Source organism: Eumetopias jubatus, unplaced genomic scaffold, assembly GCF_037043125.1.
Source record: "Eumetopias jubatus isolate StellerSeaLion01/CBP00866 unplaced genomic scaffold, mEumJub1_p1.0 scaffold_9, whole genome shotgun sequence".
NCBI lineage: Eukaryota > Metazoa > Chordata > Mammalia > Carnivora > Otariidae > Eumetopias > Eumetopias jubatus.
The window spans coordinates 30,088,428-30,100,539 of record NW_028274815.1 but is presented as its reverse complement, the minus strand read 5'-3'; the positions used below and the strand labels follow the sequence as shown (position 1 = coordinate 30,100,539).

General features: G+C 42.3%; 1 protein-coding gene across 5 annotated transcripts in view; it reads right to left on the bottom strand.

The window, feature by feature from the left end:
• CRIM1 (cysteine rich transmembrane BMP regulator 1) overlaps nt 1-12,112 on the bottom strand; it is a 186,254-nt gene that overhangs the window by 99,407 nt on the left and 74,735 nt on the right. For all 5 annotated transcript variants that reach the window (XM_088026387.1, XM_028117216.2, XM_028117212.2 and 2 more), the window contains 2 exons: nt 3,321-3,563; nt 2,137-2,257 (listed from right to left, as the gene is read on the bottom strand). In XM_088026387.1, the coding sequence (XP_087882513.1) occupies nt 2,137-2,257; nt 3,321-3,563 (364 nt within the window). The remainder of the gene's footprint in view (nt 1-2,136; nt 2,258-3,320; nt 3,564-12,112) is intronic.

The following is a 12,112-nucleotide window of genomic DNA, read 5'->3' as shown; positions in this document are numbered from 1 at the left end:
CGAGCGTGAACGAGCATGAGTCTGCGTGCACGTGAGCCTGCGTGAGCGTGAATGAGTGTGAGCCTGTGTGAGCGAGCATGGGGAGGGGTCTCATCCAGGTGGGAACACAGGATGGATGTGGAGAAGGGGCAGGGAGCGCACATGGGTCACTGACTATCTAAAATACAGGAAACTAAAGGCTGTGAGAACTTACCCCTTCCCTGCAAATAATTTACAGTGGGATTTTGAACGACTTCCTTCTCTGTTTTCAATTTCTTCCTTAGAGGCACCTTTAGCTGACTGACCATTCTTTAGTCCTAAATGCCAATGTCAAAATTATGTCAACACAATAATAACCATCCTAAGGTTTATGTTTACAAGACTCACAGAAGCTTGGAGATAAAACGGAAGACATCTAAGTTCAACCTCCTTTCCAATGTAACATTTCTTCTAAGCATTGCTGGCAGGTGGCCATCCAGACGGAAAGAAATCTCTCCAGCTCCGGGGAGCTCAGGAAGCAGCCCAATTCATCACTGTACATCATTAGTTGTGAGAAAATTTTTTTCCTTAAACTGAGATTAAATATGTCTTCCAGTAGCTTTTACCCACTTGGATCCCCTAGAGGGACTGAAAAATCACCTACTGTGCCTCCTACATGCAGATGGTACAATGTTAACATTTATAACAGTGACTTGAGAATTGTCCCTTTTCCTCACTAAAGGACTTGTTAATTAACAACTGGCTTAGTTTTGATTAATTAGGTTCTGTAATGTAATGTGCCACCTCCTTCCTTTTCATGAAGACCTTGAAGGGACATCTGTTACTGTTAGTAGCGCTCCCTTGTCCTCCATTACTGATTGGTAATACCTTATGTTTGCACAGTGCTCCACCCTTTCCAAGCATCTTCAGATACATTTTCACATCATAATGTCATAAGAAGGGGCTGCACCACTGTTGGTAGGCTACCTTCACAAAAACCTTTGTATCTACTTTATGATACAGTATAAAGGATAGGACAAGTGGTGTAAAATATATCTGAGAGACTCCTAGAGCTTCTAATAGGACAAAGGGTAGGGGAAAACTAATGTATTTTAAAAGAAGAAAAGAAGAGTAATTATCAGAGCACACTCTGGATGTCTACTCCATAACTGGCACTTAGGGACCATATATATTCCTATCTTATCAGGCCATTTGTAATATCACAACTGCTCCTACAACAAACACAGATGGGAAGTGCCTGCCACTGGACTGGGATTGGGACAGACAGAGGTTAGAAAGGGAGCAAAAGAAGGCACCCTTTCAACCGTGGACATTAAATGTAGAGCAGAGTAGAAAGAAATGAATTGACTTAGTCAAAACGATGCCTTAGCAGCCTGGGAAAGATGGAGAGAGGTTATGGCAGGGAAGAGGGCAGGGCATCTCAGCAGGAGAAACAGAATATAAACTCCACGTTTCCAAGCCTAGTCTTCCCCAAAGCCAAGCACAAAGGGTCAGCTCCATGGTGGTGCTCTGAAGACTGTCTAGGACAAGACCTGGAGACCTCATGCTCTGGAGTGAGCCTCATCCTGTAGGCCTAAGTGGATGTCCTGCTACTAGGACTAAAACGACAGCAACTTTTTCCCCAGCAAGCCAGAGAGCTGTGTTTGTCCCTAGAAGGCATCAAAAGAATTCAGACTCCTCTCTGCCTCAGCAAGTAACAGGTCTGGGTAGATGTGTGACTGCAAACGGTAAGGATCCGTGGGGAGCAGTTCCGTGAGGCAGGCAGTGTCTCATCCCATTGGACACAATGGTGAAGTACCTGTAAGATTCACTGCGGAGGATCAAATGACGTGCCTACTCTGATCCGTACCTTGCTGCCTCCCTGAGTGCATCCTGCTGAGGGACATACTTGCCTGTATAGTTCCCAGCCTGCGAAAGTGCACAGGCACCCCAATACTGAAGAATCTGGAAGGCTTAGTGACTTAACCTGATGACAGCTGGCTTTGATCCAAGGAACGATACATGTAAATACCAAGTCATAGTCACAGTTCCGATTTCTCCCCACAAACGGGAGAATTTTAGGTTTCCCTGATACTTAGGGTAAACAAACTGCATGCCTGAAACTGTGCTAATGCACAAGACTGAGGAGAAAAGCTGATAAACCGATGACAAACCAACCTTGTTGGCAGGGTGCAGCAACCGTCCGCCGTGAGTCGAACTTGAGTCTCATAGCTGTCCAGAGGGCACACGGCCTGCTGAACGGAGGGGCACTCCACAGTGCTGCAGTCCACGCTGAAAACTGACAGGGGAAAACAGAAGCACCATTTACTGTTACATTTACTTGCACTTTGAGTCCCAACATGAAACTCTAGCCCTTCACAAAGGGCTGCAGGTTCCTCGCATCCCAGAACCCTCTCCTAGCAATGACATTTTTATTTCAGCCAACAGTAGGGAACTGCAATGTGTCCCTTATCAGTGCCAGGAAGGCAGGGTACAAGACCTCTAAGAGTGAGGATGAAGATGTAGGGGGAGAATGGCACCAGTGGTGGTTACGTGGCTGGAGAGAGCCAGCCATCCAGAGGCCTTCTCGTGGAACACGGCAAGAGACGGACAAGGGACTGTTTGGCTTCAGGCATTTATCTAGCAGTAGGGGGAAAAAAAACAAAGAAAAACCTCTGACCAACGGTTATAAACTTGCAAACAGGAAAATCACTATCGTCTAGACCTGTTCACAGACCATATTAGAAATGCCACAAGAACAAGGATTTTAGAAATAATATAAAGCAAGAAATAGCTGTGACAGGACAACAAATCAAATGTAGCAAAGAAGGTGAGTAAATAGTCTCAGAAATCTCAGCACATGCCATCAAGTCAGCGGAGGGACGGTGGGGGGCTGGCAGGGAGAAAGACTGGGGTGGAGAATTTCATGACAACACATCTGGCGTTCTGATGCGTATATTTATCTAAACATAACTTGCCGTTTACATATCATGATTGTCTTTACGTGTAATAAGGTGATCAATACATCTACAAGTGAGGACTCTGATCTTCTCTGGGGTGGAATGAAGCACGGAGCTAGAGGACCATAAATTTCAACCCCGCTTCCCCCGTCAAGCATACTTAGAAGGAAAAGAAAAAGAAGAGAAGAAACAAAGACGGTCCCTATCTGCAGGTGCTTCCGTACCAGTGGATGATCACTCTGGCTCTCTGACTGGAAGGCCAGACGTCAGGCTGCCATGACCCAAAGTGGCAGGTGTGCCCATCTTCCCGGGAGGGGGGAGGCGGCAGCGGCAGAGGGGGTTGCGACCCTGAGACCCGATGACGCAAAGCAGCAAGGCTGCTGAGGTGATGCCCGCGCGTACCTGGTTTGCACTCATAGAGGTCACAACATTCTCCCGGCTTCCCTGAGGCTTTGGACACTAGTATGTTCAGGTATCCCGGCTGGCAGACTTTGCGCAGGCAGCCCGCAGGGTCGCACACGCAGCGGCTGGGTAAGGGGCAGCACTCCCCGGGAGGAGCGTAGCCCTCGATCAGAACGGAATCTTCAGGACACCGTGGAGAGAACTGGACTTCACAGCGGGCCTTGGAGCAATCTGGCTTCTCTTCTAAATGGGAGAGAAAGAATTTAGCACATGCCCGGGGGCAGCGTCGGGGCACTGGCGTCGGAAGCACGGGAAGTCCTGAGGATCTATTCATGGACCCAAGAAAAGGGGAGAGAAAGAACTCTGGCGGAAACCGTCACACTCAGCTTAGCCGGCCGTGAAAATCTCCCCTGAGATCCGCTCAGGACACGGGGGGTGTGAGGCTGCAGTGGCCTTCTCCACCTTCCCGCTCACCTGTGCTGAATAGTCGATGTCCAGCGCATGGACCAAAATCAAGAGTGGTGCAGGCAGGTGCCTGCATGATGTGCAGACTCTGGGAACTGGACTTCATCACTGACTGACCAGAAGATCTTTGAATTTAAAAGGAATTTTAAGGGCTGCTCTTTGAAAACAGTGTATGTTTAAAACCCTGAACAGACCCAGGAATAAACCCTGGCGACTTCAGGGACTGGGGATAAGGTATGTGATAATCAGCATGAAGAACTCCATCTCTGAGCTCTGAATTTTGAAGAGATGAACTTATTCAGATCCTAGGATTCTATGATGAGGAAGCTCAGCAAGATGGAGAATGAGCTACGTTCCCAGGTAATTTCCCCAAACGCCATCTGGCGTTATCTCTAGGAGAGAGCCATCAAATGCCCCTCTCTCCTTTCTCTGGTATTATGTACTGACCACTGCTGCACCTCCATTTTAGAAAATAAGAAAAACAAGTCAAGCAAAGCCTTAGCCTCTGGAGCCCCAGTCCACAGCGGTGTCTCTTGGTTTAAGCTTTTAAGAAACCTGCACCAACATCATGTCCTTGAGGAAAAGGCTGAAACAAACCCAAAGCACATTATCACGGTCCCATGATCTCTGGGGCAGATGAGGGAAGTTCAGAAAATACTGGGTGAAAATGATGCCATGTGGAATGGTGGTACATTATCATTAGCTCTGTCTTTCCTACAGTAAAAACCATACAGAATCACAAAAGCAGGGTCAGATCCAGACCACCTAGTTTAGTCTTCTAAACAAAAAATTGTAGTCTGCTTTGTAGGTAGACCATTTCCAAAACCAAGTGTTCCTCATGGCATTCCTACCTTGATTGCTGTATCATTCATTTCACTGACCCTCTTCCTTGTCTACTTTCTGGCTAATCAAAGAACACTGTAGGAAAGCCTTCATATTCACAGTTCTAGTAAATTCATTAAAAAATTATTACGCACCTGCTGTTCTAGCACCTTGGGATGCACCATAAAGAGAACAAGCATAGATTCCTGCCCTCATATAGTTTATAGCACAGTGGAGAGAAATAACAAAATAAAGAACAAAGATCATAAGTGACCCAACTGTGTAGTAGCAGAGGGTGTCAATACCATGGGGAAAAGAAAACGGAACCGAGCAAGGGGGAACCTGAATGCATGGAAGTGGGGGACAGCTGCAATTTGGTCAAAGACTTCAAGGAGGGAGAGGGAGGGTCATGGAGCTATCTGGGAGAAGAGCATCCCAGCTCTTCCCAGAGGAAACAGCTAATGCCCAGGAAGAGAAAGGAGGCCATGGAGAATGCATATATCCTATTTTCCTGTGATAACCCCAAGCAACTGTCTTGAGAAGAGAACACAAGAGGAATCCCACTCCTGGATACCCATCAGTGTGGACAGAACAAATCAAAGAGCCGAGGAGGAGAAAGTGAATCTTGACTGCATGGGGACTGATGGAGATGGAGTCTGTGAAGTACATTCAGTGGATGGCTTATCTGGCAAACACACTGTCTCATAAGAAGAGCTCTGTGACATTAATTGCAAATAGCACTTAATTCCTACTCTTGTTAATGTGCTGCAGTTAACTAACTCTGTATCACATTCTATTACATTCTCATCCTGCAAAATATGTGGTATGTATAATCAGACTTTTAAAATACATGCTTCAATAGAACATGCTTTCATCATAACCCAACATATTAGATCTTCCTAGTTATTCTGCTCTTTATGTTTTACGGTCTCAATGTTGTCACCTACTGATGTGTTTTGCAGTTCAAACCTTGAGAGATTTATTTACTTCCTAAGAACTACCTTTGTAATGCAAATGGGACACGGTATATAGACACAGTCTGAATCACTGTCTGAAGGGATTTAGGGATGTTAAAAATGAGGGTCAGATCTTATTAAGTGCTTGTTTTCAACTTTTCTCAAGATGATCGTATTGACTTTCCCTTTAATTTATTATATAATCAATTAGCAGATTTAAAATTATCCTTGTTTTCTTAAAGCCTCTTTCTAAAGATCCAGCTGGATCTTAACATTAAGATTTTTAAATTGATAAGCTTGAATAATACTCACCTGTAGCTCTTTGGTGTGCGTGTGGATGTGTGTGTGCACTGCCCTCATCAGGTCTTAGTTCCCAAGTTACACTAAATTGTTCAATGAACTGTTTATCATTCTACCTTACTCTGTTGTAAAACATTTTAAATAACATATGAATTATGCATTTGTTGAATTTTTCATACAACCCATTGTGAAACTATCAGAACTTAGTATTTTTTTTTTTAAAGGAAGAAGAGACAGTTTTCTTTGATTATTCGATTTCAGGCATTCTACCTCTTTTAGAATCATCTGTACAGACACTGCTGAGTGTCTAATTTATCTAGATCTAATTTATTTAGATTTTCAAATTCATTTCAGGTTTTATGACCAAGGATTCTGTTTTTGTAGTTTAGGTGTTCATCAGTTCTGTTAGTTTTTGAATCTCTTCCTTCTTCGTCCTCCAGATTATTTCACTGATTTTTCTCTAGTGCTTAGTTCTCTTCTATTTCCTCTATTTTCTTAGAAATGCAAATAATTTCAATTGTGATTTTAATACTTTAGGCCAAATATTGCTTTAGTTATGTTCTGATTTTTTGATATGCATTACTCTCAATGTAAACTCATTTCTAAATAATCTATAATTCAACTTTGATCCCCTCAACTGAAGACTTTATAGAAGAATGCTATTACATTTCTGTACAAATATTTATGCCTTTCCTCTTGATTTTAATTTTTATAGTTTTATTGTTTTGTTGCAGAGAATGTAGGCTGTACAATTTTCTACTTCTGTTAATTTCTTGAATTTGTGTTTGTGTGTATGTATGTGTTTTGGCACAAGCGTGTACACATGTGGTCTAAGGTCAACTTTAAAATATATGGGTATTTGAAAAGAACATGTATTCTGTTTATTGGATGTAAACTTGCAAATCTATAAAATCAAGCTCAATTATGACATTCAGATCACTTACATCTCCTCTTTTTTAATTTCCAAGAAGGATCTATTAAAATCACCCACTATGAACCAGTAACTTCTTGTTTCCAACAGTTTTTACTTTAAAGCTTTAAGGTTGTGTTAACTCCATGACTAGCAGGCATAAGATTCAAGCCCATTATACTGACTTGGCAAGTTGTAAAATGATGCTTTTGAAGAATCTAGGTTTCTAAGATTTATGTCTTTTTTAAAATTGTTAACATTCTTGGCTTTTCTCTTCTTTCAACCCTCTGTTCATGTCTCGATGGATTATCCAGAACCCCTATTCACCGGCACCTTCCCCAACCAGTTGTCACCTGTGGTTTATACCGAACTATGGTTACCATAGCATCAGGAAGTGCCTTTCTGATACTTTTCTCGGCCCCATTTCTAAATTAATTCATCCTGCAGATTTCATTTATTCATCTATGCCTCCGTTTCATCTCTCTTCCATGAGGAAAATAAGGAGAACACTACAGCCACACATGTATTTTCCCTCATTTAGAAGGTTTTTCTGGTATTACTTCTGAATTTTAAATTTCATCCACTTGAAAAGAAGCCTCTCCTGACTCTTTCCCTATGGTGTCTAACAAATCTATAATTAATTAACAAGCTTTTCAGTCTGGTTGCCTTGGCAACGCTTTGCAACTGGCATCTTAAAAAACAAAAAACAAAAAACAAAAACTGCCCCTGATACAGTAAGATTAAAGTATCACCTGTAACAGAGGTCACCAAGAGAAAATAGCTGCTTTCATCACATTAATTATCTTCTTTTAAGAGGTTAGCCCTTAAAATATTGACAGGGTCAACCATATTAGAATGATTTTACAATAAAGTATATATCAATCTTAGTCACTTGAACCTGTGTGACCACATTGGCTAGCTGTAGATCTTCTCCAAGTCCATAGGTCAACAGGGAAATTACAATCATGATCTACAAGTAGCAATCACATTCAAGATTTTCTGCTTAAACACAGATTTAAATAAAACCAAAGCCAAAACAAAAACTACTTAGATGGGAGGAGAAAAAAAAAAAAAAAGAAGAGAAACATTATATTGCTAGATTCTCATCCTATCTGATTTTTGCAGAGTCCTACACATCTGACACCGAAGCCCTCCTCCTCTTTCAAAATCTCTTAAAATGTCCCTTAAAATGCCGCACACTTGTTAATGGAAAACAGGCAGCATGAAACAGACCGAAATTTAGACAGTCAACTGACTACAAAGTCAACACTGCTGAGGGCTCCCTCCGCCCTCTTCCTGAAATCTATCCTGATTCTCACGCACACAAATGCACGCAGGCAGCACATGGTCTTTCTGACAAAATCCTTGGGAGTTCCAACCACAGAGATATTTCAAGGGATGCCAAGTTTGGATCAGACTTGATAATCACAGAACTGAGTAGGCAGAGCACAGACTAAAGAGGGGAGGAGCCCGGGACCGCTGTTTTCCCTACATCTCATGCTGGTCATCTCCCTCCTCACACCTTTCTCTCACTCATTCATCTGACAAATATTTACCGAAGGACTTCCATGTGCCAGGGGTTCTTGGGCACAGAGCTTCGAAAACCAAGTCCTTGCCCTCCTAGGTTCACAATTCTGGAGCAAGACACTACAGAAAGAGCTACACAGTGTGCTGTCAGGTGGTGATAAACGTCCTGAAGCAGAGTCAGCAAAGCGGGTGTACCAGGTGGGCGAGGGCAGATCTCACTGAGGCTGGCACCTGCACAGAGGCCTGAACAAAAGAAAGGAGAAGGCATGCAAATAGCAGAGTAGGAGTGTCTCAGATGCAGGGACCAGCAAGAATCAAGGTGCTAAGGCAAGAACTCTCCAAATAGAAAATACACCTCACAATTATTAAGAAGAAATCTAAACTGGTGTAATTCACAGGGAGAAAATACCAATAAAGACTTACAAGAAAACTATTTTGACAGGTGTTTCTTATTAAGGATTCAAGTCTCAGGACTGGGCTACAGAAATGAAAGCAATCTTTATTAATGGGTCACCTTCTATGTGTGAGGCATCATGCCTCTCTTTTTATTACCCCCCCTTCATACTCCCATGTGAACAGAGATAACACCCTTATGTCTACCTGGCAGATGAGGAGCCAGGCACAGAGAGGTTAAGAAGCTTGGCTAAGGTCACAAAGCAGGTGGCAGAGCCTCCAAAGCCTACAATCTTCCCACTAGTCCACAATGCCAAAAGCAAAAGAAACTTCACCTTTCCTCATCAGCTTTCCTGGTACTTGTATATTTAGTCAGTGGCTACACTTTTGCTCATATATAGAAATGCAAAATTAATTTGCAAAGAGAGAGAGGTTTAGGGTCTTCGGTATTGTCCTCAACACTTTCTGGTCGGCTGTCCTCCCAAACTCATTTGCTCCTTGGCCTTGCAGACATCACCCAATAAAAGGTGGAGCTTTTTGTATCCAGCATTATTTTTTTCTGAAAACTTCTATTACAAATATAAGACATATGTTATCCCTACATTTTTAAATTTAGAGACTGACTCCTTTAAAGTTACACTGTGAATTCTCTTCATTCACATTCCATGATTTTATCATAACCTTTTTTGGCAAGCTTCGCGGTGAAGACTTGTTCCACACAATCATAACCCCGAGGGGAAAAAATTAGGCTTGTTGATACAGTCCCAGAAATATTTCATATTTCAGCTTGTTCAGAAACACCAGCTGTACTTTCCCAGCACTCTCTTTAATCTGAATTTAGGATTTAACAGTGAGGGAATCTACATATGCCCTTTCCTTGGCAGTTTATTAAAAGTTCCAAATTAAATTGTTTTCATTACCTAATAAAGTTAGTTTGCATCACAGTAGAATATAAATTAGCCAAATATAAAGAAAAAAATTAAATTATCTGTAAAACTGCAACATGAGATACACTTTAGTGGTTCCCATGCTAGCTGTCCATTAGAATCACTTCCCAAGCTTTTAAGAATACCACTGTACAGATGCCACCTTAAATCAATTAAATCAGAATTTCTAAAGGAGGGGCCTAGGAATTAAAATACTTATTTTAATAGCTCCCTCGGTGATTCTATTGTGTGATTAGAGCTGAGAATTACTGTGTTACTCCTCCAAGCAAACTGGGAATCTTTACAATGAAGTTCCCTATTGACAAGAGAGCTTTGCCAAGGGCATGTTCAAACATCCTGTCAAATGGCAGCTGGCCAGATGCCAAAGAAGCACTGAGCCCTCCAGATTTCTGTCTGCCACCAAAGGCCCAAGCTCTATGCTGAGCCCCATGGTACCTCCAGGAATCTCCCAGACCACACATCTTTTCTAAGCAAGATCTTACTGAATTGGGTTGAAAATAATGCTTTAGATTATTAGAGCTTTGCTACTCAAAGGGTGGGCCCTGGACCAGCACCATCAACATCACTTGGGAGCTTGTTGAGGCTGTATAGACTTAGACCCTTGGGCCAGACCAGAAACTGCATTTTAGCAAGATTTCCAGGTGATTCAGCCATTTTAAGTAGTGGTTCTCAAACCGTGGGCCATGGACAGGCACATCGACCTCTCCTGGGGATATGCTAGAAATGCAAGTTCTAGGGCCCCACAGCAGACCTAGAACTCTGGGAGAGGGGCCCGGCAATCTATCTGAACAAACCCTCCATACAATTCTCATACACACTGCAGTCTGAGAACCACAGTGCTAGAACAGTGATTCTCCACCGTAGCAGCACATGAGAATCTCTGGGGAGCTTTAACAATCCAGAAGCTCAAGATTACAACAAAGACCAATTCAACCAGAATTACTGGAAGTGGGCCACTGGTATCAGGATTTTTGTAAAGTCCCCCAACTTTCCTAAAGTTGATCCACTGTTCTAGGTACCTCTCCCCACCAATACTTCACACTCCCAGGGGATTCGAAACTGCTTTAATTCTTAGGAAACCTGAATCAACAGGTTCTCTGGAGTCTTCTTGGAAAAGATCAGAGCTCCCTGGGAAGAGTGAAAATAGCAGAGATGGTAGGGAGTAAAGAGCTAGATCCCAAACATGGCCTGTGTACGTTCTACTGAACTTTAAATCACAGTTTACCAAAGGTTATTAGAATTCTGAGTCCAGAGACATTTTATTTCATCATCTGTTAATTCACACCAGGAACATGTATTCAATTTACTTCCAGAGGGATTTGCCATTCATATAATTAAATTTATATATTCATACACAGTAACATGTTTTCAAAATGTAACAATGAATTTATTTTTAAAAATCTGGCAATAAAGTAAGGCCTCAGGATGGTTTGGATAAATGTATAAAGAACTGAAGATGGCTTTCAAAAAGACTAATTTTGCCGAATAAACTTCTCTGAATACCTCATCCTCTTTTGCCATAAACACAAGCCCACAGAAAAGAAATGAAAATTATCAGAGAATGGGAAAATGACTAATGAGGAAAACTTAAATGAACTAAATTTGTGTAGTTGGTTCAGCAACATCTTGAGACGAATCTTCATAACAGTTTGAAAATGTCATAGAGGCATAAACATAAGAAATGAAGAACTCCCCAGGGTGGTGTTTAAATGGAAGGCAACATCCATTACAGAATACAAACAAAGCCTCTATTTTGTGGAGTGGTTCTGACCTTGGGTAGGCTGCTTTCTATACTTCAAGTTTTCCTCCACTGAGGAAGGGATGCTGCAAAGTAGGCTCTTCTTTTGTGTAATCATGAGACAGATTTGGAAAAATAAAACATCAGATTTTAAAGATGAGAGAAGGAAGGGTCTGGTGTTCCTCATCTGTGGAATGGGGGGCTGGCCCTGTAGGTGGTCCTCTGTGGATGGCCCCCAGGCAGGAGTTCTGCAAGCCCTTCCTATGGAACCAGGGACTCCAGGTCTCTGCTCCTTTAAGGAGGACCAACAATAGTTGTTGAATTAAAGGAGGAGCCAGTCCTTTTCTTTAAAACTGCAGGATTTGTGGATTTGTGAACAATGTAGAGTTTTAGTAGTATAGTAGAAAAATGAGATCTTATGAGACTAAGAAACCAGGAACAGAAAACCAAGGGTATTGTCAGTAATATTGTCAATAAATTCCTGAGTCCCAGAGGTGGTATATGGATTTCAAAAGTCTTTAGAAGGACTCCAAAGAATATTATGTGCCAATCGGAGGTCTTCAGAAGTTCCCGAAAGTGACTATACTTAACGTGAACAAAACAATGTAACAAGAGGGGCGCCTGGGTGACGCAGTCAGTTAAGCATCTGACTCCTGATTTCGGCTGGGGTCATGATCTCAGGGTGGTGAGATGGAGCCACGCATCAAGCCCCACACTGGGTGTGGAGCCTGCTT